Source organism: Montipora capricornis, chromosome 12, assembly GCF_036669925.1.
Source record: "Montipora capricornis isolate CH-2021 chromosome 12, ASM3666992v2, whole genome shotgun sequence".
NCBI lineage: Eukaryota > Metazoa > Cnidaria > Anthozoa > Scleractinia > Acroporidae > Montipora > Montipora capricornis.
The window spans coordinates 4395081-4422167 of record NC_090894.1 but is presented as its reverse complement, the minus strand read 5'-3'; the positions used below and the strand labels follow the sequence as shown (position 1 = coordinate 4422167).

Below are 27087 nucleotides of genomic sequence, written 5' to 3'. Positions count from 1 at the left end.
ACAAACAAAAATACGAGGGGACAAAGTTATGATGAAAGAATGTTAACGCATTTGTAAATTATTGCTGTCGCAGTGAGTGACCCTGAAGCGCACGAACGAGGCAGCTCTCGAAATTGGGAGAAGAACACACTTTCTTCGAAACGCAAGGGATTGTGGTCACACTAAAAACAAAGGCGTAAGGATTTTTGGTTATGCGCGAATGGAGGAATTAAGATGCGCGGGATGTGCGGTATGATCTTGTTACAAATTTCACTGTCACGCAACCAAAAAATTCGAAATCGTTCAATGATCTTCAATGGAAAAGGACAATATCTTGAATTGTTATAGTAGACATATACATGTGTATGAACACATCTCCTAATGTCCTTGAAAGGCTCAAACTGCTGAGATTCACAGGGATTGACATTTTTTCAACCAAATAGCTTTATATCATGGTGTCACGCAAGGTATTTTCGAAGCGAAAGACGTCACGGAACCGCCTTTAGATAACAACTGAAAACACCCTACGATTTTGATTTTATTCAACGACAATACAAAAACAATAAGAGTAAAAAAGAAATAAAAACAGATCTAGCTATACATTGAATTAAACATAACAAAGAAGAAAGTGTGTAGCAGCCAAAGGAGCCAAGCTTTCGAGTTGGCTGCTACCACAGAGCCGTTACAAGTGGGTGGAGGTTATGTAGTGCTTATAGAAACTTGTTATAAAGAGAACCAGAGAAGGCTCCAGGAGGAGCTACAGACCGATCAAAATCTCCCTTCGGTTCCAAGCACGAACCGTCTTTAAATTGCAAGCATAATTAGACTATAATTCAACACCTCCCCTTCCCCTCGGCAGCATTTCTACCATTTAGGCTAACTATGATTTAGGTAAATTGAAATGCTTTTGCATTCCGAGGAGATAGTTCATTTGCAAGAAGTCTTTTATAGAAGCCACTGTTTGCTTGAATGGAACGACTTTGAACAAAACGACTAAAGCCATAATATTACTTACAGTGGAACTGCACCAAGAGTGAAATAATTCAGAAATCTCGTGATCTGCATTGTCACTGTGGCTGTTTCGATTGTTTCGCCGGTTTCCTATCGGTTTTTCGGCAGTTCCGGTGGTTCCGTTTTGGTGGTTTCGGGTTTTAATACACGTTGGTACAGAATTCCACATTTAGGGACGAAAATTGCTTAGATTGCATCATATTTTTTCCGAAGGACTTCTCGGTTGTACCCTATTAAAAGTAGTTTCTTTGTTCGGATCAAGTTCGTGCGAAAGTGGACCCTGTTGAATTATTAATAAATTCTACAAGGTCACACGTCACACCATAGTTACGCAAAGCGACAACACAGACCTTTGTATGCAACCTACAAAACTGGGAGAAGTTGCGATCATTTTAAATACTCACTGTGGGTAAGTGTTGGTTGTTTCGGGTAAGTTTATATCATGTTCTCCCGTAGCCACTGAAGCTCACATTGCAGGTCATTGAAGGTCAGACAGGTCATGTTTGCTGATGTTCTTGTCAAACCGAAAGTGGCAGTTTCAACATCGATTTTATTGTGGGAGTTGGGTCTTCGTTCGTTGTCAGGGTTTTAAGCTTACGTTACTCCTGTAAAAACACAGAATGGTGTTTTTTTTATTATCTTGGCGCGCTGTCGAGGTCAAGGACCTTTTAATTTGTTTACACTTGATGAAACATGATTAAACAGATTGTCTTAGCTCGGAAATCGATATTGACGTTACAGCACCGTTTCAGAAAACAAAACGCTCAATCGATCCAGAGGACCGTATTTCCTGTAACAGCTAAATGGTAGTGGAGAACACCATGATGGATCGTAGAGCGGTTTCTTTGCTGTCGTTTGTACTTCCTTGCATTTGCGCTGTAGCAATGGCTCACGAAGAAAAAATGCCTGCACCATTTGTAAAAGTTCTTTATCTGAAGGATCCACTAATGGAAGGTAGGCACTCATAAGCTTCTGTTTATTTTGGGTTGAAATTGGTAGCTGATTCCTTGTTATGTTCTGCAATTTTGGTCTTGCACGTCTTGAAAAGTCTCGATTCGTAGAACTTAAAAAAAAAGTGTAAAAGCTTACATAAGACTTATATAGTGGAAGAAATTTAATCTAGTTTGAGCTTGAAGACGTCATTCTATTCTACAATAATTTTTATTCCCTAAATTAAATTACTTTTACATGATTCCGACTCGTCTTTCCGGTTTAGCTCCGCAGTAGTTCCCGGAAATCATGTGGTTTAAGGTCTCTGTAAGGAAAATGAGGTGTCCGCGGAAAAATGAAATTGTCACGCCGAGATTTTCTTGTGCAGGGTCAAACTATATATCATATTACTGCGTTTTTCATAATAAGTGAGTTCCTGTCCCCACGCCCCTTTGCTTTCCTCTACATTTGCAGAGACATCTGGGGTCTTATATCATTTTTCTTTATTTACCCTGGGATTTTTAGAGTAGCTTGGTGTAGCTACTGATCTCCGACAAGAGATTATAAAGGTAAGAGAAGTAATCCCTCATACTGGCCCTATTCCCATCGTAATCCCTCTTGGGTTATTTTTAGATGATCTCAATTTTCCCGCGGATAATGTTACCGCGCGCGTTACGTGGAAGTTTCGTGGAGGAGAGAAAGTGCAGCAAATTCTGTATGATGCCACTCTCCGTTTTCAAAATTGAGTTTCATGGCCTGATAAAATTCATTGTCTGCAAGATACAGGTTTCAAACATACATCCTTGGAATTGCTTAACTGTCTAGTTTACAATAATACCAATTTGAAGAATTTCCAATCTATCAAACCGTGTTAAATAATTTTGACAGATGCAGATATGTTTACCTTCGTTGCATTGCGTTACTTGTCCATTTTAGTGCGCACTTTCTCATCGTCTACAAAATTCTGTCGCTTACAAAACTCGTCCCTGTCAAGATACAGTTTGCAATCATATATCATGGAAATCGGTTAACTGTATAATTCACTCTGATACCAATTTTACGATTGTCTAATGTAGGAAACCGTGTTAAATAATTTTGTAAGAGGGAGCTATATTTTACGCGTGCGTTGCAAATTGACTTCAATCCGATCCTACGGTTTTAAAAATTTTATCGTGCGGTCAATTGAAATTTTCCTGTCATGTGTGGTACTGTTTGAAAGCGTTAGCTGTCTAATTTATGAATATCATAGAATTAAGTCACCATAGTTTAAGTCCGCTAAGAAAATCCAGAACGCGTTGACCAAGTCAGGAATGTTACTTGGTGACTGTAGTCCGCGATATTTCATTGTGTACAAAATTCTGTCGCCTATAAAACTCGTTACTTTCAAGATAAAAGATGCAAAGATATATCACTCAAATCGCTTAACAGTGTTGTTTACAGTGACACCAATTTCAACACTGTCCAATGTACGAAACCAAGTTTAATAATTTTGAAAGATGCAGGTATATTTAACATGCGTGCTTTGCAAATTGACTTCCATCCGATACCACTTGTTCATACATTAATATTTTTATCGCACTGTCTGTTCAAGTTTTCTTTTCATGTCTGACATCTGTCTAATTTATGAATATCTAAGAATTAAGTCGTCATATTTTAATCCCGCGAAGAAAATCAAGAACGCGTTAACCAAGTCAGCGATATATTACTTGTTGACTGTAGTATGCGAATTGCCAATGTTTACAAAATTCTGTCGCTTATAAAACTCGATCCTTTCAAGATACAGGCTTCAAACATCAATAACTGAAATCGCTTAATTGTCTAGTTTTCAATGATACCACATCAAGGTTGTGCCATATACGAAACCGTGTTAAATCTTTTTTTTAAGGAGACAGCTATATTTAACATACGTGCTTTGCAAATTCACTTGAACCCGATTACACGGGTTCAAAAATTTTTATCGGACGCTTGATTCAAGTTTTCCTTTCATGTTTGGTACTGTTGTAGAGCTCTATCTGTCTACTTTATCACCATATAAGAATTAGGTCATCATATTTTAATCCCGCAAAGGAAACCGAGAATGCGTTTATTAAAGTCAGAGAGATCGTACTTATCGACTATAGTCTTCCATTTGCCATTCTGTTCAAAATCCTGTCGGTTACATAACTCGTTCCTTCCAAGATACAGGTTTCAAAACATAAGTCGTTGTAATCGCTTAACTCGGTAGTCAACAAGTCACTTTCGTCCACAAAATGTATATACGCTTTTGTCTCGACATCCTCCGCCATTTTCGTTTGATGGTAAATCGCGAACGACGCGAATCATTGCGTGGCAATTCGCTCAGCTGTCAACATTGGTAAAAATGGGGACATGTGATTGGCTATCAGTTAACCCTCGTGGGAATACCGGATCATATTCATCATATCATATATCTTTATTTACCCTCGGATTTTTAGAGTAGCTTGGTGTAGCTAATTTCTCCGAGCATTTACCCCCCCAATCATGATACACCATAGAAGACAGACCACAACACCGGGCACTACATGCCCTACTCTTTGCGACAAGTGTGCGGGTTCTTTTACGTCCCACAGGATTATGAACATTGAAGGGTTGTGAGACGGGACCTCCGGCTTATCGTCCTTATCCGAGAAGACTAGAGAGTCTAACCATTTGCAGATGTAATTACAAAGGCAGCACTTTCTCCTCAGTTATTTAAAGACCCTGAGTGCTGGTCCGGCCGGAGTTGAACTCACGATCTCCCGCGTGGCAGCCCGGTGCTCAACCAACTGAGCCACCGGTGCGCAGGCGACCTAAAAATAACTTCAGAGGGATTACGATGGGAATAGGGCCAGTATGAGGGATTACTTCTCTTACCTTTATAATCTCTTGTCTCCGAGCATTTACCCTCCCAACCATCACAGAAGACAGACCACAACACCGGGAACTACATGCCCTACAAATAAACCAGTGGACTCCGCTAGAAATCTAAATCGTTCGAGTTTAAGAAGTAGTCGTGGGTATGCAGTGTATGGATGCGACAATGAATATTGCTTTCGTTTTCCTTTCGTGTCGATGTTTTCTCTAGCCTTCACATTATTGCCTTCGTTTGGATAACGTTTCGTATACAAAATGGACTTGTCGCTAGCATCACATCGGTATCGACCGGCAAAATGATTAGAGTAAACTTTACGGTACTCTTGTTGGCCTTGAAGTTTTTTCTTTGAAGCTGTTTCTCCCAAGCTGCCATTTCTTTGTTGTTTCGATAAGAGTAAAACCTCAAGACAGTACTAGTTTTGATCTGTCGCTCTGAATATCGACGGTCATCCATACACTCACTGCACGGTGATCGCCACCAACTATGACTACTTCTTAAACTCGAACGATTTATTTTTTATATTTCTTGAAATTCCACAAATACCTCCTATTGAACGTGTCCTAATTTTAACTCGGAATTGACTGGTTTGTTTGCCCCGTGGCGATCCCAGAAGTCTTTGCAAATATAGGTGGAAAACGAAGGGCCCTGGGGACCGGCAACTCAACGTAGGTTCGATATTACTCTGTGAGCAGAGTCTCTTTCGATCTTCCTAGATAAGTCGGGAAGAGGAAAGTAGACTCTGCCAGCCGGCTCGACATTTCGTGTTGAGCGTTAAAAATGCGTTAAAAATTCAAACGTATTCGGGAGTCAGTTAGGCGTGACTAGTAACCGCACTGAACCACAAACAAAACAAACAGCAGGGATATTTTCGAACAACTCTGGCAAACACACGACAATCAGGGAATCATTTCCTTCGAAAGTCAAGATAGTTCAAGTTTTTGAATTGCCATTTCAGTTTTTCCTGAAAAAATTAATAGGTTTCTCAATTCTGGCAAACTAGTTTCTGTAACCGACATACGGAGGAAATACTCATTGGAATTTAGACAGTTAAAAATTGTCACGCTGTTGTAAATTTGAAAAATATTGATGACGCGTGGCGATTAATTATGCGCACAAATTGAAAAAAAACAGGTTTGACGAGTCGAAACTGGACTAACTCACCATTTCTTTGGATGAGCGGCAAATCGACGGGTCTAATTTGCAGGTCGAGGGTCGCGAGTTGCAGGTCATTGTTTCACCAATACAGAAAGTATCCTAAACATTCTTAAAAGCCAACCTTAGGCCTAAACAAAAGTTTTTAGGCCTAAGGTTAGCTTTTATGAATGTTTAGGATACTTTCTGTATTGGTGAAACAATGGCCTGCAACCCGCGACCTGCGACCTATTAGACCCGCTGGCAGCAAATCAAAGAAAGTCGAGCCGGATGGCAGAGTCTACTTTCCTCTTTCCGACTTATCTAGGAAGATCGAAAGAGACTCTGCTCGCAGAGTAGTTCGATATCCGCCGCTCACTTGAGTTCGGGTATTCTCCTCGAGAAGAGAAGGCAGGACGCGTGACAAGGCTCGTTCCCAGGGTCTCTCTTCTCTTCCTTCCTTGGTCGTTGGAAGAGAGACCCTAGTTGCGGCTGGTCACGTGACCACCCAGAATCTGGGTGGTAAAAGAATCTGCTGGAAGGGTTTTTGATTGTCACAGTGACAAATTTACTAAGGCAGGGAGAGAGCGGTATGTCGCTTGACTCAGTAGTTGTTGTTGTTTTAGAATTGCTTCCTCTTAGGGATAAAAAAATTCAAGTCCCGCTCACAAAGCAGAATCTTAGTACCTCATATCCTTTTTGTATGAGGTTCCCCGCGGGCAGCAGCGATGATCAATGGACAGTAAACTGATTTGTCTATCAACTCTTCGTTGTTCATATATTAGCTACCAGACAATATGTATTTTACAGATCCACGAGAAAATAAATGTGGTAAATATAGCTCTGGGATGAACAACTTATTTTATTTTTCGAGCGCCATTCTGAAACCAACAATTGTTCAACTTCACCTTCCCCCGGATGGTATTTTATCGTCCTCTCGACCAAATGTACTTGAGTACACACCCACCCTGCGGTTTTGGATGGATTGATGGTAACGTGACCAGCCGCAACCAGGGTCTCTCTTCCAACGACCAAGGGAGGGAGAGAAGAGAGACCCTGGGAACGAGGTTGGACGCGTGAGCGATTGGTTGTGTCTGTGACGTAAATTCAAATATAATTAATGCGAAGTTAAGAATTGCGGGGAAATAGCATTAGACATCCCAAAAGACTGATTTTAACAAAACAGTAATTACATAACAATGCTTGAAACGTCGGTGCAAAGTTTCCAGATGATATGAGCTTGATTAGGAAAATAACACAAACAGCGGTGATAAACATTGTATTCCAACGCTTTTTTATAAAACTTGACGTTTCGTATGCTAGTCAACACGCATTTTCAAAAGTGACCGTTACAATTTTTAAAAAACTATATATATATCGTAAACAATAGGGGTCTGGAACCTGGACCCCCATTGTTTACGATATATATATAGTTTTTTAAAATTGTAACGGTCACTTTTGAAAATGTGTGTTGACGGGCATACGAAACGTCAAGTTTTATAAAAATGCGTTGGAATACAATGTTTATCACCGCTGTTTGTGTTATTTTCCTAATGAAGCTACGATGTTCTAAGAACAAGAGTTTATACGATGTGAGCTTGAGTTTGTGGTTAAATGGTCAATGTGAGTTTGAATTCAACCGGTGAATCATCAACAAAATCTTTGGCCACTTCAGCTCTCAGTCGACCTCATCGGGCCCCTCGTTTTGCCACCAATAAACTCAGCAGTGATTTCAATTGATCTTGAGGAATTTTACTTGCTCTTACATCACCGAAGTCTGAGGAGAAATTCCAATACGGAAATGGATTTGAAAGCCGTTATTTTTTACCTTGGCGTCAGCTGGAAAATCAGTGAAGTTTCCGAACTCAGGCGGTAGAAAACGACACAATCCCCACTCTCCAGCTTCTCGAACACTTTTCGTTGTCGAAATCGTGGACAGCCCAAGCTCAGTATACGATTTATAGACTTTGTATGGGAAAATTCAGTTTGAGCTTATAAATGCTAACGTAAGCTGTAAATGTAGAAACAAACTTCCCTTACCTCTACGTACAGTTGTCCTCGTCTTTTCTGTGCAATCGGAAGGCGAACTGTGTCCGCGGCGACCTCGTCCCACGAATTTCTCTCGCATCTCAAAGCAACGGTCCGAATCGCCATAAAAACACCACAGCCTTAAGGCCAGATAAATTTCCTATCACATCAACTCTATTCCGGGACCACACAGCCATTTTTGGCGGATAAATTCCAAATAATGTTCCGCTTTCTATATCTTCCCATGCGCTCAGCTAGATGTGTGGCTACGGCCGTTATAGCTTGATGGCGATCATATTACATTCTGCACTCTCATTGGACAATTTGCACTCTCATTGGACAATTTGAAACACTAAACCGCCTGCTACGCAAGCTGTAGGTGAATGCACTCCAACACCGTGTGAGGAATTTTTGAAGAAAATATCACGCACCAAAGTCGAAACTCTCATCTCATACTTAATTTGGGCAGGAAAAGTGTCATAAAATCAGTCTCCGAAGACAAACGAAAAATTCCTCACACGGTATTTGGGGTAGTAAAATCGTCTCATAGAACGGAGAATTTGAAAGCGATATCTTGAAACCCGTCGGTTACAGGAGGTCCAAGAAGTTGTAATTTTAGCGTCAAAATAAACCCCCAGAAAATCCGGCATGAAGATTTCGCGTGCAGTTCACGGGTCTGCTGAATAACTCCGCCCAAAACTCCGCCCCCTACTTGAAAGCCATATATAATGCTGAGCCAATCAGCATTCGGGCACGTTCTAAGGTAGCAGATCGCGCGTGAAGGCTGTCAATTGACAGCCAATCCTTTCATTTGTGATCGACGTGTATGTCAATCATTTTTTGCGCGCAGATTATGGCGGGAAACAAAGAAAAGCGATTTTAGCGGTTTTAAAACTAAATCTTCTAAATTTTTTGCGGGAAATTTTACTTCACAGCCTAGAGATTCACAAGATTTGCAAAAACCAAAAAATGAAGCGAGACGCCCAAATTTACCTTTACCGAGACCTTAATATGCTTGAGGCAGAAGTAAAACTTCGATAGTTAAGCTAACATGTAGCTAGTAGGAAATGAAGATTATTGAGGAAAGCAAAAATTGCAGGTCCTCAAGCGTATAATTAAGATATTTTTTCACGTACTCGCAATTCTGAACTACATTTGCAAAAAACCAAGAGAAAATAAGGGGACAGAGAGGGAGGCTCTCGGTCCAGCCCTTGGGATATGTCATGTCCACGAAAGTTATTTTTAGACGAGCGAAAGAAAATAAATATTCACCAGTCTTCCACGTGTAGCCTGCAGCGCAGACGTTATTTTGGAGCGGAACGCGAGATAAATAAGGCTTTCGATGCCGCCATCTTGGATTGTAAATAGATGCTTGACCGGGAGAGGGTTGGTGCAGTGGCGGGTGGGGGGTGGGGCACTTCCCCTCCCCCTCCCCCCTTGCCCATTTTACCACTTAACACCTACTCCCTCGGCAAATATTTCCTCACCCCAATCCTCCACAGTTGCCAAATCTAAGATGGTGCCTAATACGAAAATGTGCACTCGCGGGCCCAAAATATGCCTGCACATTTTCTCTTTTCACTAAAAACCTGTGAGCGAGGCAAGACTGCATGCGGACGTCTTGGAAGACAGACTTCCGCTAGAACAAAGACTGCTGCTGGTCTAAAAATAACTTTCGTGAACATGACATATCCCGGCCAACGCCCTGAGCCTCCCTCTCTGTCCCCTCATTTTCTCTTGAAAAAGCCTAACACATTTGGTTGAAGGATCCGTTTACGGCTAGTCTGTAGGGGAATAAAGTGGAGCAATCCCGAAATAATTTAAGATCTTGCATTTATTTAGAGGCGTTTTCATTAGCTTCGTCATAGATCTTCATATCCCTTTATTGGCAACGAGCCCTGCAGTTTATTACTTTGTTTCAAAAGGAATAAATATGCATTAAATTTGTATATGAAAGTACAATAATTATTTACGCTTTATTTGCCGAAAACAATGAATAAGACAGTGGGCATCTGCTGATTTTACGTGGTCCTGGATATCACAAAACCCCACCATGTTATTGTTTATAATCAGAATGAAAGGGTGGTTTTTTTTTTTTTTTGGATGACTTCTGGATATTCCAAAATCATAATACCTGTAAGAATGGAACAAAGCCTTGTGAAATGTTACCATTGGCATTTGATTTTTCGTCATTATAAGGAAACAGATATGTTGTGTGTTAAAAGAATTCTCTAGATACTACCTCTTCAGGACTTTATTCTAACAACATTACGTAGCACAAAAACAGGAACCAAACAACAATAGCTAACAATGGGGACATATTACAAAGTCTCATTGAATACTCAACCAATCAGGCCTTGTGTGCCACTCTTTTGTTCTTACCGCATTTTGACATCATCTGTGATCCATTACTGCACAGAGATGCATGGCAACATGGCATTTATTTGTTAAATATTAACGACAGATATTTTTCAAGCCTTCTTAATTAGCAAGCATTCCCTCCCTAAAAAGCAGTTTTAAGTGATTTTCCAGTAGCCAAAATGCAGAAAGATCCCTTTGTAACTCTTTTTTGGGTTGGGAATGTTTGCTTCACATGGAAGTTTGTTTTGGCAAAATGCTAGTAATAGGTCCAAGAATGCCTGTTGTGATTGTTGAAGCGCTTCTATTTACAGGAAATGATGTTGTGATTCTGCAAAATCTGTTGGTGCGGTCAAAATTTGTAACATCTCTGGAAAGAACAGGCTTTTATGACAAGAAAACCAGTGAGGCTGTGTCAAGTTACCAACTAGGCAATTTTTTAAAGGAGTAAGTAATGTTATTGTGAACAAGCCATGACTGTGCTTGGGTGTGTGAGGTAAGAAAAATATAATCAAGATGGGAGAAAAAATTAAGGGCTGTCAATTGTAAGTCACGCTAATCCTTTAAATGTGGAGAACTTATAAGAGGACTTGAAGAGGCATTCTACAAAGCTCTTGCACACTTTTTGATGACATTAAGTCATACACAACCTGCCCAGGTTCACACAACTGGAGCTTATTCCGGTTTCAAGCTAGTAGCATGAAGAGTATTGCTCCTCCTCCGACTCCTGAACAAGATGCTTGTCCATCACACAGTTAGCCCTGGCCAGTAGCATTTTGACGGTTACCATTAAATGCGCATGGGTGGGGAGAGAGAGTGTGTAGCAAGTTTCTTGTCCAAGGAAACAACATGTTGGCAAAACTCTGTTTCCGACCTACGACACTGGGAGTCTGGCACACTGACCACCACTCCACCATGTTTCCACTTCTTCATGATAACATGAGCAAAATCTTTGGTTATACCTCCCTTCAAGAATTACGGTAGATATGATATTTTAATTCTTATAATGTTGATTCTTTTAGCTTTGTTGAACACAAGCTTTATGAATGGTGTATTTATTCGTAACAGGGGAGAATCACATTATTTTAGGACAACTCAAAGATCAAGGGTGCGTTCGATTGACCGTATTCCAGAATAGGAATATATGGAATACAACGTTAAAATTCTTCGTTTTTACAGAGATTCACATTAAAATTGTCAAACATCTGCTAAAATACTATTTTAAACAAATTTTTATCACCCTTGCTGCTTCGAAACGCACAAAACATCCCGTTTTAATCATCACTCCACGTATTCTTATTCCGGAATAGGGTCAATCGAACGCGTCCTAAGGGTCTGGATATTTCAATCCTGTCCCATACCTTGGGGAGAGTGGTTTTTATTTTTCATGCTTTACTGGAATGGCAGGTTTAAAACACGGGTTACATTCCACGAGTCACTTGTTACAGGTCATTGTTTTGCTCTAACCCCCAAGCCTTCAAATTGGTTAACCTTAGGCCTAAACATCGTTTTTAGGCCTAATGAGGCCTAAATTGAGCATTAGTAAGGTTTTGTAATGAGTGACGGGTGAAAAGTGACCTGTCATTACTGGAAATCTTCACTCCACATCTCCTCACTGCTAATCTTCTAACATTAGGCCATAATCGGCGACAAAATTAGTTGAGACAGTTGCCAACAGAGCACGCTGGCAACGACACATTCATTGTTTGCAAAGTAAACTTGTCCAAAAAGTATTTTTCCGGGATACCCCTCCCTCCCCCATCCTAATCAATGTTGTACCGCTGTTGACAAGGCTCGTAGAAAACAGAAGAAAAACACAACATTGTCCCGGGGGTGCGGGGGAGGAGGCCATTTTCGCACCGAGCTTCTTGAAATCGACTCTAAAGGATAAGAGTGCCTCAACAATTTTGACGCCGATTGCAGCCTTAGGTGGGATTATTTTTCTCCAGATCTTAGATCTCTAATGTACTGTTGAGGCCTTGAGTAAGATTTGAAAGACAAATGCATGGGAGGCAGGAGAGCGGAGTATGGTGAATGGGAGGAACTATCCCCCTCTTTGAAATAATCATTTTGCTCTCTCACATTTTGTTTAATGAATTTAGTACTGGAGTGTTTGATGCTACGACAGCCTCCCTTGTTCTGGATCAGCTGATGAGTGACGGTTATAAAGATAAAGGCACTGTACCTTTTGGATATAAATTTAAGGTATTTTTGCAAACACACAAGTTATGAATTTTTGCTGTAACGGTATAAGCAAAATGTGCTGATAATTGTCTGGCCTTGGGTGAATTAAAACCATGTAAAGATTGCCATTATGTTTGTCTTTTGACCTCTTCACCCCTCAGGGTTTCTCATTTGCTGAGTAAAATCATCTGGCATTGGACAGATCTACAGTGGAATCTCTAAAGAAACCATTTTTAGGGTTAAAGAGTGAAAGGGTGTATAATACTTTGGGTTCCCCATTGTTGAGTTGTCATCTTACGTTACAGCGATTAACAGTCGACTGCCGCCAAGTGAATTGGTCGATAATCTCCTGTGTAGTAGCTTAAATTGAAAGACGATTAGTTTTGAGATCTTTGTGCACAGAAAAGATGATCGGTACACTGTGTTTGAATCTGCAGTCCGGTTTTTTCTGCTTTTGCCAACGAGAATTCTATATACCAATCTGTTTGGTTGTCTTGTCTTAAAAAAGTATCAGTGAAAGATTTGTAGTTGGTGGTAAAATTTGTAGATTTTCTTCGTTGCTTTTCCATAGGGCTTTAATCGCTACTATCACCCCTTGGAAAGTGAGAAAGTTTGTTTTGATATCAAAACGTTCTGTAAAGTCCAGGAAAGATAGAAAATTCGTCGTGTCTTTCATCAGATGACCCACGTTTCTAACTCCTTTTGAAGACCATGATCTATAGTGTACGGGTTTGTTTCCGACTCGTATAAGAGAGTTTTGCCATAAATTCTGCGCTTTCAGCTGAGCTGTTCAGTGGAGTGAATTTTTAATGTCGGTCCAGATTCGAAGTATTTCTGAAATAAAGGTATCCGATATTTTCAAGTGCTTTGATAAATCTTCTTTACTAAGGTTGCCTCGAAAAATTTCCTCACCAGAAAATTGTACTTTCCAGATCAAACAAAAGTTTCCATTTTCCATGGTTTTCTGAGTCCAAACATTTTGCCATCCAACTTGACTTGAGAGTTTTGCTGAATAGTTTGATGTCAATCATTCGTAGCCCCCCGTTGTCGCTAATCATAATATCGCGCTTTATTTTGTCACCTTTATCATCCCATAAAAAGTTGAAGAACATACTATTTATCTCTTCTATAGCGCTGTGGTTTGTTGGCAGAGGTAACAAAATGTAAACAAATTGAGAGGCAATAAGGTTTTTAAGCAATTTTACCTAGTAAGGTTAAACGGCGCAATTCCCAGCAACTCAAGCTATTTCTAACTAGTTGGAGAGCTTTTGTCACAAGAATAATAATCAATTTGCGTTTTTAAGTAAATTTACCACTCACAGGTAAGGACATTCAAGGGTTGGATTGGTAATAATGATGAAATAAATCCTTATTACATTTTATTAATATTATATTTTCTTTTTACTTTCTTGCAGGTCCATATTCCTGTTTATAAAGACCGCACAATAGAAACATATGGTACCCTCTATGACTCTAATAATGTGGTAAGGTCAGTCGATTGTCTTTAATAGAAATGAATCTCGAAATCTCACTTTAGGATGAATGAAGTTACAGGACAGGTAACTGGAGGAATGAATGAAAGCCCTCAAACGGAGGCCTAATCCCAGGGTCAGGCCATTCTCCAATCGTACAATTGGAGCTAGAGTATGTCTATGGCTAAATAGGAGAATAGCACCCTTCATTTGGCTCTACTATTCTGCGATTTTGCCATTATCACACTGTAAATTGCTGTTAAAGTTTTGCAGCTTATTCAGGTCACTTTTTGCAAATGAAAGTACCAGTGTGTGTCACCAGTTAGGGTGATGTCACTTGTCAGCTTTTGTACCCCTTGGAATATATTTCTGATCAATAGAATAAGAAAATTTGTAAATTACTGATTATGGACAGTTGTACATGGGTTAATTCAGGACTGGGAGAAAACTTGTATTTCTTGTCCTTGTATCTTGAGTTTGTTGGTTTCAGTTTACAGTGTCCCCAATTAGTGCTCCTAAATAAAGTTCCTTTCCTTTTTTTTTGTATATAGGCACGCTTTACATTATCTTTTTTAAACAGGCCTTTGCACACGTCTGTAACATGATATCCTTACTGTCAATGGCCGTACCAACAATGAGTATTAAAACTCATTTACTTGTCTTGTTTTTTCTTCACAGGAAATGTACACATTTGTAGCACGTTGTCATGGCAGCATTAACAATTTGACCGGCAAAGCAATCAATCAGCTGACAAGAAATGGCAATACTCCAACAGGACTAATTGTATGTTCCATAAAATAATTAAATAGTATTACTACTACTACTACTACTACTACTACTACTACTACTACTACTACTACTACTACTACTACTACTACTACCACTACTACTACGGAAGTTTGCCCCAAAAAATCGGTCATTTTTTAAAGTTTTCCCTTGGTACCCCCTTTGCTATTTGGCAAAAAATGGGCATTTTCGATACTTTTGGAAAAACTGTTTTTTCTCGTCTAATAAGTCTTCTTTCCAGCGGTTTTTTCCATAGTACAAATCTATGATACTTACGCTTTCGATCCATACTAATTAGGCTATTATACGACTTGTATTTTCTATTTTTTTGAGAATTCCGAAGTTTGCCCAAAAAATCGGACATTTTTCAAAATTTTCAGCCATTTCAGTAAGAAAGGGTTCATTAAATTTAAATTTTTTGAAATATTCCAAATGCAATGCCACTGTGTTCTTTACAGTAATTATAATTATAGCAAGTATGACTTCAAGGTCTCAGGTTAATTTTATGCGCAAGTGCACATACTTAAAATTAATTACATCTTATACTTGAACATAAAGGCAAACTAGTCCGCATATCTACAGATTGTTTACCCACTATAGCAGGGCTTGAAATTGCGACCAATACAGTCGCATCCGCGACTGAATTTTTTCTCTTTGCGACTAAAATATCTGGAGAAGTAACAAATTTGCGACTTGTTTTCACCTTCGCTCTTTCAAAACAAAAGGGTTAGCAGTTGCCACTTTTCTGAAACTTTTGCTAGAATTAAATTTTCTTTCAATCTGAAAGTCGCCGTATAATTGATAATGTTTTTTATTCGACCTGAAATTAAAATGTACAATATATTCTAATTAACTAAATCAATTGGTAATAAAACATATGAAACGAGCGAAGCGGGAATAACTGATAAAGACTTTTAACAATCATTATACCATGCGGCTACTGTTCGTCAATATCCAAAACTTATGAAATCCGTATAAAACTAACAAAACTGAAATGATTGGTAATATTATAACAGCGATCATAAACTTACTTCTATGGCGAGTTTTCTTAATTTTCCTTGGTTGAGATATAAACCATAAAACAGTGTAACAGGTAAGCAGTAAATCACATGAAACATGTCCAATTCAGATATCGGGTAAAAACTAAACTGCTTAATTAAAGTTGAGGTTTATCTACTATTTAAGTTTCCTGTTAGGCGTGTACGAGGCTACCGCAAATTCCTTAACTATGAATTCCTTGCATAGTCCAAAAACAACGTTAACAGAAAATTTCAACCAGAAAAAAGGCTCCCGAAAATTCTAGGTGACCTTTTCAGGGTAAAAATCCGTTAAAAATGGGCAATTATACCATGTTTTAGATGTTCGAAAATCCTAGGAAAGGGAGACAAGCAAGGAATTTTACAACAAATGTTTCGAAAATTCTAGATCTCAAATCGTCTGTCGAACAGATATTTTCCGAAAATTGTAGGTTTGTAGGTTTTGTAGGTTTTATTATGTATCTTGCATAAAATATCACAAAACTATGCAATGATCGCATTTATCAATAGCTAGTCGAGGCGAGCATTGCTTACAATAAATATTCCAGATAAAATGGTTACAAATACATAACTACACATTCACATGAAAATAAATAAATAAATAAAATAAAATAAATTAGTTTTAGAATACAGTTAGTGCAGTGGAGAACAGCTTAAAACTTGTACAGTATAACATAAATAAACATGAAAAAAGTAGCTTAAATTGAATAAATAAATTTTTAACTACCTGACATACTAAACTAAGGAGTCAAAATTTGCCAATATTATCGAAACATCAATGTAATCATCATATTTTAGCAGTCTTTGTAAGAGGATATCATCAACATTATTTTTGAAGTTAGATTTTGACATCTGGCGGACTTCACGAGATATGCTATTCCAAATTTTAACGCCAATTCTTGAGAAAGATCTTTTTTGAATATCTATTCTCGAACGTTTAAGAAAATAATCTCCTCTTTGCGATGATCTCGTCTCGTAAGGATGAATATCAGCTTGATGGGTGAATAGGTTAAATATATTAGGAGGTGTCAATTTGTTTGATACATCATGCATAATCACAGCCACAGATTTGAAATAGAGCATATCTAAAGGAAGAAGACGAGAAGAAATGAAGAAAGGTATTGCATGAGATTTGTAATCAGCAAAATACATTAGGCGAAGAGCTCGTTTTTGAAGGGTCAAAAGTTTAGTTCTATGAACTTTTGCAGTATTACACCACGCTACTATACCATACATTAAGTATGGTTGAATGAGTGACTTGTAGATATGGTGTAAAGTACTCAGTGGTACAAAATGCCTTATCCTAGAGATGATACCAATTGATTTACTTATTTTTGATGCAACGTGAGCAAGGTGGGAGCTCCATGAAAGATTTTCATCGATGAGCACGCCTAAGTATTTGATGAACTTCTTACGCTCCAAAGAGATATAGCTATTAGTGTGATGGTCAAACACCTTTAAGTTTACTTGATAGTTCAAGATCTTTTGTCTTGGTCGAAATATAACAAAGTTAGATTTTTTTATATTCAATGATAACTTATTAGCAACTAACCAGTCATAGATCTTACTAAGTTCTGTATTAACCTTAATCTCTAGCTCCCTAAGGTTTTTATCAGCATACAAGAGGTTAGTATCGTCTGCAAATAAATAAAATTTAAGCTGATCAGAACTGTTAGATATGTCATTTATGTAGACGAGGAAAAGCAACGGTCCTAGCACCGATCCCTGCGGGACTCCTGATAATATTACTTCCTTTTTTGATATGTTTTTGGCTCCAATTTGAGTTGTTTGTTGCCGCCCAAGCAGGTAAGAGGCAAACCAATTATTTGTTACCCCGCGTACACCGTAATGGTCCAATTTTTGCAATAATATTAAATGATCTACCGTGTCAAAAGCTTTCTTTAAATCAATAAATATGCCGCATGAATACATCTTATTGTCCATGTTATTTTCAATTTGATTAATTATATCTAGGATAGCATGCTCAGTGGAACGCTTTTCACGGAAACCATATTGTGAATCATTGAATATATTCTTTTTCTCGAGGAATGATTTAAGGCGATAATACATAATTTTTTCAAAGATACGGTTGAATAGAGTGAGAAGTGATTTAGGCCTATTCTTAGAAGGCTCAGCTGGATCATCGATTTTGTAAATCGGAATTACTGTAGCAAGCTTCAACTTAGTTGGATAAATTCCGTATTCGAGTGATTTATTCAGTAGTACAGACAAAGGTTGGCTAATAATGTGTTTAGCTGATCTTAAAATATGAGTGGGAAAGGAATACAGTCCATGTGCTTTATTTTGAGGAATAGTCACTATTTCCAGTTCAATTTCAGAAGAAGAGACGGGGTTGAAAAAGAAAGAACCAGGGGAATTTACCTGAGGGAGATATTCAGAAAATTGTTTAATTGGATATGGCATTTTAGACGCCAAGTTGTGTCCAACTGAGGAGAAAAACTTATTCATTATATCAGGAAACTCGGAGGTATTATAAGATACTTGCTTGGTTTGTGGACATTTTAAAGAGGTTATAACTTTGTGAGCTTTACTCTTACGACCTAAAAGACTATTGATGCCCTCCCATACTTTTTTAGTATTTTTCAAATTGTCTTCAAAATATTTGTGAAAATACATTTTTTTGCTTATTCGTGTGAGCATCAAAACTTTATTACGATAGGTCTTGTAGGCATCAGTGTCACCCGAAGTAAAGAGTTGATTTTTGATTTTAATTGATTTTCTAATTCCCTTAGTTATCCAAGGTTTTGATATTCGCTTAATCATGCGCTTTGAGACTGGCTTTAACGGTGCGTGCTTGTTGAGAAGATCATTTAATTTATTATAAAATTCAGAGAAAGATTTATTCACATCAGTGTTTTTTGAGACTGCTTGGATCAAGTCAAGTTGGGAAAGGTCGTGTAGGAATTCTGTTTCAGAATAGCTTGAATAATCCCGTGCTAAATTTTTGTGACAATCATGCTTGAAAATAGTTTTATCCGAGTGAAGAAAACAAAATTGTGAGAAGTGATCGGTTAGATCGGAAATTATGTTGCCACTGGTTTTATAATCTTCAAGATTACTTATAAAGATATTGTCAATAAGTGAATAAGAATTATTATTAAATTCTCAACCTGGGATAATGCAATTCTCGTGCTCTGATTGGTTCACTCAATCTCGGTTATCAGCTCATATACCTTGGTTTGACCTTATATGGTAAATGATTGATCTAAGAGTTGCCAAGCTAAAAGTTTCTTCGCCGCAAAGCGAAACTTCTCTCTGAAGAAAGCAAAAAAACAGTTTTTCTGGACAGCTGGGTTAAATTCCCACGTTTAGACGTACGCGAAAAGGTAAGAAATGTTTTTGTGACGAGCCCGCGTCTGTCTGCCCATAAGGTGTTACAGGACATCGCATCGGTTCTCGTCCAGTTTTTTTTATTTCGCTTGGATTTGCTCGCATTTTTCGCTCGCATTTCGTACTTTCTAAACTTTTGGAGTTTAAAGGAATTTAATAAAACAATTATTCCATTCGCGCTTGTTGGATATGAGACTGGTTATAGCCAACTCGGGCGCTACGCGCCTCGTTGGCTATTTACCATCTCATATCCAACGTGCGCTCATGGAATAATTGTTAATTATACACTCTTGTTGGTTTATCGATTGTTGGCATTAAGTTAAAGCTTTGCAGGGAGAGAATAAAGTTTTGAGCATATTTACAGGAATGAAAACGGAGAAGGTTTAAATTAGTATCACCCATGAAGATAATTTTCTTCCCAGAGGCGCTAAGTTTTTCAATTGTTTCATCAAAATATTCTTGAAAATGTTCTGGTGAATTGTGCTGTCTATAGACTACACCACAAATCATATTTGATTTTTTTGGCAAATGCAACTCAACCCAGAGAGCCTGATAAGCTTCATTAGAGGTTTTTTCAATAACTGTATATTTGAATCTTTGATCAATGTATATGCCAACACCAATTGACGTTGGGTGCCCCTGGTTTCGCAGCGATGTTACGTGCACATCTCCATTCCTTCGATATTATTCGCCATTTTCAGCGGTCTGTTTAAATGCAAGTATCGTGGGCTCATATTTTGTTTTGCTTCACTGCTGACAACACAATGCAGTGCGACGATTTTGCGACTATTTTGGGATTAAAATTTGCGACGTTGCGACTGGACTTTTTCTTCAATTTCAAGCCCTGTATAGTGTATACAGGGCTTTTAAGGTTGTAACACTGTGACTCAATTTTAACTCCCAAAAAGCACTTAACCATGAAGAGTATAAGAGGGTGGTGGACAAAACACTGATGTCAGGTCCATGGACTACCCTATAATGGACTAACTCTTAAAAATACCACTTTGAATGAGTGCTATTGAAAGAACTGAATTAATTATATACTTACATTGCTCATGCTTTGTTTACTTTCCTCCGCATGCATGGCCACATGCAACTAAATCCGGGAATTAAACCCTAACCCTAACAGGTTTCACTTCACCTATATGTGAAGTAATTGGCAACATAACACAACAACCTTTTTGAAATGGGTGCTTAGACTTAAATACTGTTGATCAGCACCAGTTAAAATGGGTGTTTAGGCTTAAGTAAGCACTATTTGAGATACCGCTTACCTATAGACCATTACAGTACTCAATCGAAATAGTATTTTCAGCGTAGTCCATTTGGGTAGTCCATGGACGAGGCCCTGACAGGGTAAATTCCGACAAGTGACATAGCCCAAAAAGTAGCGACAGCACATAAAATGAAATTCCGACAAAAGACATCTTTTCCCAGCAAAATTCCGACAGAGACGTTAAGACCGAGAATGAGCCGATTAAACCCCGTCACGTGTGATTTTAAAATTCAGACAAGCGACACGGGACCCCCCCCCCCCCCCACCCTGTCAGGGCCTCATGGACTGGGGGACAGGGTTTTGCCCACCACGGTCCGTTTAAGTGTGGAGGGTGTAAACTGCAGGTTGCAGGTCATTCGTTTACTACAACTGCAACAACCCAAACCTTGACAAAATACTAACCTTAGGCTTAAACATTACTTTTTTAGGCCTAATGTAAGTAATAGTAAAGTTTTGGGTTGTTTCAGCTATGGTGAAACAGTGACTTTCAACCCTAACCTGCAACCTGCAGTTTACACCCTCCAGTATAGATAGACATGAAGGGGTTTTGGGGAACAATGAGAGGGGGCCTCGATGTTATTGGCAGACCACTTCTGAGATTTTTTCTTTCTGCATGGTTGAATTTTAGACATTTGACCGCAACAGTAAAGAGCCAATTCCAAAGTTATATGGGCCGTAAGTCCTTTTTGAATACTTTTATTAGCATTTCAACAAATGAGCATGGGTTATTAAATGTGATTCTGATGATGATGACAGTGCTTGAAATTAAAAAAGTTTAGGTGTCCCAGTTTCAAAAGCCGGGCAACCAAACCGGCGGGTCTAAAACACGGGTCACTTGTTGCAGGTCATTATTTGACCTTTTGGAAAGTAACTCACAATCCTCAATTTGGGTAACCCTAGGTCTAAACGTGGTTTTTAGGCCTAGGGTTTGCCAAATTGAGGGTTTTGGGTTACTTTATTATAATGATGATAATGATGATGATGATGATGATGATGATGATGATGATTATTATTATTATTTATTTATATATTTTTATTACTCGTTTCTCTCCAGTCGTTGGGTGTTCTACTGGGTAATGTTTATTGTGTCTCAGCAACTACGCGTAACTTAGAGACAACACTTTCCGCAACAGGTGAGCACTTCCAAGGATGGCCGATGCGAGTTCCTGGTACTTTTCAACCTTCTCCTCTTTAGTTCTCGTCCGCTGGCACAGCTATGTCAATAAGTGTCCATTTCTGTGTGTCTTTATGCACTAGAGTAATATCTGGCCGATTATGTTTCAGCACTTTGTATGTGAAGATAGTCATGTCTCAGGTAATCCTCACTTTTCCATTTTCTGTAGTTGGCAAGGGTTGATGGTCATACCACTTGTCATTACACTCTATGCCATACTTCCTGCACATCTCTCAGTGTACCCTCCTATACTCTCTCTGGGCAAGCTTCTTGCATCCACTGACAATGTGTCGTACTGTTTCAGTGTCATCTCCACACAATCTACACAGTGTTGTCTCTGAGGTCTTATCTATGCTGTACTTGATCGAGTACCTTCTGTCTCCTTTTTTAAGAATCCATTCCTGAACCATCTCCAAGACTCCTCTCCAGCTTCATCTGATATTTGTTGGACAAACGCACCATGTAGGGCTTTCTCTGTCCAGTTTTTAACTTTCTCGTCTTTCCTCCTTCTCTCATTGTCCTGCAGACTCTCTTCTTCAACAATCACTTTCTCCTTCAACGCAGCTTGAAGCATCCACTCTGTGCTCTCTCTTAGGTAGCCATGAAGGGATTTGCTCTCCCTTCTTACACACTCCTCGATGCCGATCAGTCCTCTTCCCCCTTCCTTTCTCGACAGGTACAGCCTCGCAACATTACTCCTGGTGTGCAGACAGCCATTCATTGGCAAGATCTTCCTAGTTCTTCTATCCACGTTGGCTACCTCCTCCATTGTCCAGTCCACAATCCCCGCACTGTAGCGTACTACACCTACAGCCCAGGTATTGATGCCATCGATCAAATTTCCTCCATTGAGTTTTGATCTACACAACTTCTTGACTCTTCTGATATACTCCGATGTTATTAACCGCGCGGCCATGGGCCGAGCGCGGTTCTTGCTCTGCACGTTGTTTATTAATTTTTTACGTTTTGTCGGTGAGCTGATCCAAACTTCCACTCGGCCAAATAGTCAGTGGGACTTTAAGTCACGCCACTTATGTTTATTCGCCAAAAGCTGTTAAAACGTTAATGTACTTAAAATTTTACGAATATTCCACTCTTTATTTAGAACAAAATATATTTCCTTTTTGTGTTATTGAAGCGCTTAATTCGAAGCGAGTATTGAATACATAAAAAGCCATTACCTCATCCCTGGAATGTGTCGACGTAGCAACTTACATGGATAGGAAAATAACCACCATACTAAAAATAGCCGTGGCTAAGGTAATTCTTGAGATAGGTGACTCATGTGACTACTTTGCTAGCCCTTTACTCATGGAAAAAGCCAATTAAATTTAATCGTGACTTTTAAGAAAGAAAGCTGTAAGTTGTTAAAAGTGTTATTATCGTATCATTCATACCCATACATATCCCGAAGAAAGTTCCAGATTAATTAAGACCATTATGTCATCTGAGATTTTACAATGGCTATGACTGATGGTGCAATCAGAGATTTCACCTCGGCTATAAGTGATGGTTCAATATGTTCATGTGCAGTCGTTGTTGTCAGTTGTTGTGCTACAGATTGATCAGGTGATTTTGTGTCTATAGTCGTCAGTGAATCAACAAGGACTGCTTTCGAAGGTGTACTACGTTGGGACTATAGTGGTAAGAAAAACAGATACATTTTCAAAGCGCGGTTATAAGATCTAAAAGATCTTTTTGTCTTACCTTTCATCTTGGTGTTGAGAGTCTGGACCAACTGTAACATGCCAAGGTATTTGTAGCCTTCCTCCTCTATTTCCCCGATATGCTGGTCGTTGGGTAGTTCTATTCCGCTACTGCCAACTTGTCTTCCCCTTCTCATTTCCAGGACAGCACACTTGTCTAGCCCAAACGACATCTTAATGTCTTGCGAGAAGCTCCTTACTACTTGAAAAAGTGAGTCTAGTTGATCTTTGCTAGCTCTGTACAGCTTCAGATCATCCATGAATAGTAGGTGGTTAATGGGCTTCATGTCCTCTGCCAGTTTGTATCCAGCTCTCATTTTTCGTAGTACTAGGGTGAAGGGTAACATGATCACTATAAACAGTGTTGGTGACAAGCAGTCACCCTGAAAAATTCCTCTCCTAATGTCCACCTGCCAGAGAGCCATTCCTCCTGATGTCAATACTTTCTTCCAGTTCACCATGCTGTTGCTGATTATAGAGATCATGATTCTTGGCAGCCCCAACCATCTCCAGGCATTTCAGGATCCATGAATGCGGCACCACATCATATGCCTTCTTGTAGTCTATCCAAGCCATTGACAAGTTTGTCAACCTTCTCCGGCAGTTCTTCAGGATTGCCTTGCCTCCAACTTTAGTTCCTCGGGATCCCTTCCTGCACCCCTTCTGTTCATCTTTTAGCAGTCCATTCATTTTCAAGTAGTGGTATAACCTCTCTCCCATAACCCGTCTCAAGAGCTTCCACATCATGGGTAGGCAGGCAATAGGGCGGTAGTTGCTGGCCTGGGCACCCTTCGCTGTGTCCTTTTGTATCAAAACTCTTCTTCCCCTGACCATCCACTCTGGTACATTCCCTTGACATATACAGTCTTGCAAGCATTCTTGCAATCTAGAGTGCAATCCTGTCAGTTTCTCAAAGCAGAACCCCTGAACAAGATCGGGGCCGGCTGCCTTCCAGTTTGCCATCTTGCTCACTCCATTTCTAATATCCTCTACAGTGATGCTGGTATCTTCTTGCCCCACTGTTGTACTGAACTCCACCTCTACATCCTCTAGCCAAGATGCTCTCTCATTGTGACCGACTTCCTCCGACCGGATCTTGCTCCAGAAGGAGGTTGCTTCAGTATGATAAGGTAACACCGTTTATCCTCGTTTATTTACATATAGTTTTTTGTATAACAGCTTCTGATTGGTTATAAACAGGTGGTTCTTTTTTAACTGTAGACATCTCTCGACGTATCTTTTGATATTAACTCCACCAGCCTTGTTTCAACATGCCTGCGAAATACAAAGTGCCCCTTTCCTCAAGATGATATTTTCTGTTCAACCTTTCCCTCTCTCTTTGTTTCAGTCTCATGTTTCCTCTTCGGACTTCCTCAATCCTTCTCTTCAGTTCTTCTCCCTTTCCTCCCTTTTGTCATTCCCATTCCTTCTGTAGTAACTTATGCAGCTGCATACATTAAAGAATTCAGTTCAGTGATGTTGTGTCTCTGAATCCTTTTGACGGCTTTATTGTTTTTTCCCACTTCTGCTTTCAGCTTCGTTCGTTCGCATGACTTCAGTGATGGTAATCCTATTCTCTGTTCTAGTTGTATAATTTCTAGGACCCTGTCGCAAAGGGCTTCCAGTTCTGGGCTGATTCTTCAGCAGTGAAAACTCTTGGTTCCTCTTCAAGTTGGTGTTCGTCTTGGGTATCAGATGTTGTTGTATGGTCTGGTGTATCTGTGGTAAGAAGCTCCGTAGTTTCAGTCTTCTGATTTTCATTCTGTGGCATGGAGCTCTGTAGTTTCAATATCCTGATGTTCATGTCTTACTCGTATGGCTATTTCCTCTTGCTCCACAGTCTCTAGCCACTTCTTGTTCTTAATCTGGCTTATTTGATCAGCCAATCTCTGCTCGGTGACCTCTGTTAGTTCGTTGTTGATGTTACGGGCTTTCCACAGGTATAGCAATCTTTTTCTGAACCCCAGTCTCTCTGGTTCACTTCTGATGTAACATTCAAACAACCGTTTGTTATGCTCCTTTGACCATCCTAATCTCTTCTGTCGTTGTTCAGCAGTAGAAGGATGACGACCGGGCCTGCGCTGCTAATCCACAGGACACCTGCCGGATGCGACACCTTCACTACAAGTTTCAGTGCCGTTGACGTCATTAGTGTGAAATTCAGTATTTGACATTCTCTCATCAAATGAGGTTGTTGTAACCCTAACATGGGTGGCTTTTGGGTTGTTGGCACCAGCCTTTTCTATCCCAGTGCCCATTATTATTATTATTATTATTATTATTATTATTATTATTATTATTATTATTATTATTATTATTATTATTGTTGTTATCAGTATTTTTATTACAAGAGTCAGTCCCTGAAATGTCAAACGGCAAAGTACAGGCAATAAAAATATGGCAACAATGCAAACTTCTGGGGGTAGGGGTGCAAAGTGGTGGGGATTTGAGCCACAAAATTAACAAAGTCAATTACCAAAATTTTTCTTAAAAAGTTGACTTTTTTTTAAATTCAGATATCCTGTCTTACGGGCAGTCAAGGGACAAGAAGGTTTGAATCAAATTAAGTTACAACAGAAAAGCAAAGATAATTTAAAATCAGAACATTACTACATGTATTAATACGAAATTTCCAAACCTGATTTATAGTTTGTTGGGCAGCCAGGATTTCTCAATTGTGTGTATCTTGTTATACTTGCCATGAGCCTTGGGTTCTGTTATTGCTCAGTTTTTCAGTATTACTGTCTTGAAATATACTTGAAACCTTTTAGGAAATGCTGCCATTGGGCGAAATAAAAATGACACTTTCCTGAGTGACTACCGAAGTGGTATTCTGCTTCACACTGGAGAATGGGACAACTGGAATGCATCAAAACCTATGCCAAACAGGTAGATGGCTGTAGTTTACTGCACAACACAGGGTACACATGTATAAGCAGCCTTGTTCACAATTTAGAGCTCAGTTGATGCAATGATTACAATTGTTCAAGTTTAACATGATTACTGCTGAGAAAGTGGTTTGTGAGAGTCTTTTGAACCAAAACCTTACCTAAAGTCACAAAGAGGAGACAATGAGTTGAGGCAAGAAAATACTAGGTATACATGCAGCTGGTGTTATGTGTGGGAAAGAGATAAGTCCAGAAATTACATGCAAGAACGAATTTATGATAAATTTGACTGAGTTTCCCTAAACGTTGGGGAAAAAAGAAGTACATGTTGTGGCAAATCAATTGCAAACGAGAAAGTGTAGAAATCAGCAAATTTTAGTTAAATTTGCCATTTTCGATGTTGCGTACATTACTGGACATAAGTCGCGCAAAAACAGGTGCAAGATAGTCACACATAAATTGGTTTCAATCCTGAGAACTTATTATGGGGTAACCATGACATGTCATAATATCATTATTTAAGGTGGAGAAAAGAACTGATTCTGAGACACATTTTTTTCAACAGCCTTGGCTGCATTCATGTGCATCCCTCAGCCTTAAAAAAGATCAATGAACTCTTGGATAAAATGGGTGTTGTCATACACAAAAACCCTTTTGGAAAAAAGCCATATCCGTACACTCCTCAAGGCATCCTTTCTGTGGAACAGATTGACTGAATAACGGACAAGGTTATGCAATCTAACTACATGTAAAGGTCTGCATAAAATTACCTGGTAGCAATAGGAAAAAAGTAGGCAATGAGCAATACAAAATCTTTGTTTAGAAATTAGAAATTTGCCTTGTCAGCATAAGCTCTTCACATTTTAATCTATGGCCTCCAATAAATCAGTACTCAATATCAAAA

At 39.2% G+C, this 27087-nt stretch overlaps 1 protein-coding gene across 1 annotated transcript; it reads left to right on the top strand.

Annotated features, from left to right (window-relative positions):
• The first annotated feature begins 1318 nt into the window (after positions 1 to 1318).
• LOC138027982 (uncharacterized) lies at positions 1319 to 27087 on the top strand. The gene is made up of 10 exons (XM_068875614.1): positions 1319 to 1399; positions 1743 to 1944; positions 10624 to 10756; positions 12412 to 12514; positions 13909 to 13977; positions 14644 to 14748; positions 21044 to 21090; positions 25812 to 25846; positions 26067 to 26184; positions 26749 to 27087. The coding sequence occupies exons 2-10, from the start codon at positions 1794 to 1796 to the stop codon at positions 26897 to 26899; spliced, it is 912 nt and encodes a 303-aa protein (XP_068731715.1). The 5' UTR covers positions 1319 to 1399; positions 1743 to 1793; the 3' UTR covers positions 26900 to 27087.